Genomic DNA, 2294 nt, shown 5'->3' with positions numbered 1-2294 from the left:
ATATAACATTTTTCTGAAAATGTTACAATTTTTTTTCTCAAAATAGAAATAATTTAAAAAATAGACATTATTTATATTTGACTCTCAAATATTAAATAATACTTTCAAATTCTAGGTATGACTTTCGCTTTTATTGCAGCGTTTATCATATTCCTAGTGAATCCTGTAATATTGGATCTGATAATGCCTTTAAACGAATCTCGCACTCATTTCGATGTTTCATTCATTTTCGGCGATCAAAACGCGTATATTAAAATCTTTCTAATCTTAAATTTCATGTTAATTCTGTTATTCGGATTATTATCCGTAATGAGTACAGAGTTATCACTTAATATTTTTAGTTATTATATATGCAGACGATTTAATATCGCCAGGTAAGTTACTTCATTATGTTGCACATATTTTTCCATGTCAATATTCTGAATTTTTTTTAGTTATCGAATACGAAAGATAATTAAGGATCTCAGTATGCCCAATCTGCCTAAATTAGATTTGAAACTTACAGACATACATCGAGTAGTGGACATTCATTGCCACGCTATCGAGTTGGTAAATTAAAATATTATGATAAATAATAATAATTACAAGTTTTTAAATAATATTAATTTTTCATATATCTTATATCGTTGTACTTGGAAGATATATTAATTTAGCCACAAATAATACAGCGACACAATATCTAATGGCAATTATTGTATGCATACTCTCATTCTCTGTAAATCTATATCGCGTAAGTATTTTTAATTAAGATTTATTCATCTTATTTTAACCATAGAATTTTTTACATATTAGAATCTTCAATATATCATTCTAAGCGGAATTTAATTTGAAATTCGATTAGGTTTTATTAAAATTATGAAAAATTTAAATCGTTATAATTGCGAAGGTGATAATTCTTGATAAATAGAAGAAAACTAAAACCGCGGAATCTTGTAATTCAAAACACTTGTTAATATATCCTGATACAGCTTTCAGTTCGCAAAATTATCGTTTACTATTTATTTCCTTGTCACCTATTCAGATTTTTCGTTCGCACTTTATCACGTATTCAGACTTCTCGCACTTCATTTTATTGTTTCAAATTCTCGATAAATAATAAACACTATCTTTGAAAAAACATAGTACGCAATTCTTGGACATAAATATGTTATTCGGTAATAGATAAAATTTTTAATTTCTTTTCTGCCTTTTAAAAAATGATAGATAACAATCTATCATATTAATCTGAAGTATAGGAATACATATTTAGCATAATATAACATATATTTTGTATATCAGTTGTGAAATAATCGCAATATCCTAGATTACTTATATATTATTTTGAAAATATCAAACTAAATATGTTTTTGGATCGTTTCATAGCTATATAATGCAATAATAACTATGGACAATCGAATAGAAATCTTCGTTTCTGCTCTTATAGTTATCTATCATTTAATGATCGCATTTTACAATAATCATTATGGACAATTAATTATTGACAGTAATCTTGGCATATATAACGAATTGTAAGTTCCAATATTATTATTTACATCTATATCATTTACATAATTCATATTTTAATATATAATACTAAAAATATAACAATATTGCTGGAATATATTAAATGAAAGAATGATATTCAGATTTACTTCTACATGGTATCGCATTCCTTTAAAAGCGCAAAAACTATTATTGTTTATGATATTGAGAAGCTCAATGGATTGTGAGTTATGTCTTTCTGGTTTATTCACTCCGTCTTATGTAGGCTTTACGTCGGTAATTTCTTTTATACTTTCATATACTATATCATTTTAAATTTCAACTATAACTTTTAACTATTGTAACATTGCAGATGATGAGTTCGTCCTTCTCCTATTGTGCCGTTATATACTCGATTCAATAAATATTTGACATTTTACTTCAAAATATAAATATTGCAATCATGTGGTATCGTTGTTATACGCATTGATTTGAATTGAATATTTGTTAAATAAACACAAACAATTTGAATAATAAAATGAGTAAAAAATGATGTTATAGTTCATATCAAATTTTTTGGTTTTCTAGTTACTAGAATTAAAATGGAAAATATTTATTAATGCAAAAATATGTGTAGACAAATTTTTACGATACTTTTACTTTAAACTATTCACACGATAACATTAATGTCTCACTGTGTTTCACTCAAATCGTTTCTACTTTTCTTATTTACTTCTATTATAATTCTTCTAACATTTTAACATTTTAGCATTACAGAGGAAATAGCATCGTGAACAACTGACGATTGTGAGATTACTGACAATGTTTCTATT

General features: G+C 25.5%; 2 protein-coding genes across 2 annotated transcripts in view; both read left to right on the top strand.

Annotated features, from left to right (window-relative positions):
• LOC102672000 overlaps positions 1–1885 on the top strand; it is a 3192-nt gene extending 1307 nt beyond the window's left edge. Inside the window, exons 4-9 of the mRNA XM_031515454.1 lie at positions 116–374; positions 435–545; positions 640–730; positions 1363–1508; positions 1626–1758; positions 1835–1885. Coding sequence (XP_031371314.1) covers positions 116–374; positions 435–545; positions 640–730; positions 1363–1508; positions 1626–1758; positions 1835–1885 — 791 coding nt within the window. The remainder of the gene's footprint in view (positions 1–115; positions 375–434; positions 546–639; positions 731–1362; positions 1509–1625; positions 1759–1834) is intronic.
• LOC102673139 (mannosyl-oligosaccharide 1,2-alpha-mannosidase IA-like) overlaps positions 1–2294 on the top strand; it is a 151544-nt gene that overhangs the window by 88779 nt on the left and 60471 nt on the right. The window lies entirely within an intron of this gene.

This window comes from Apis dorsata, unplaced genomic scaffold, assembly GCF_000469605.1.
Source record: "Apis dorsata unplaced genomic scaffold, Apis dorsata 1.3 scaffold_70, whole genome shotgun sequence".
NCBI lineage: Eukaryota > Metazoa > Arthropoda > Insecta > Hymenoptera > Apidae > Apis > Apis dorsata.
The sequence above is the reverse complement of the archived record's forward strand: the minus strand, read 5'-3'. Positions and strand labels throughout refer to the sequence as shown.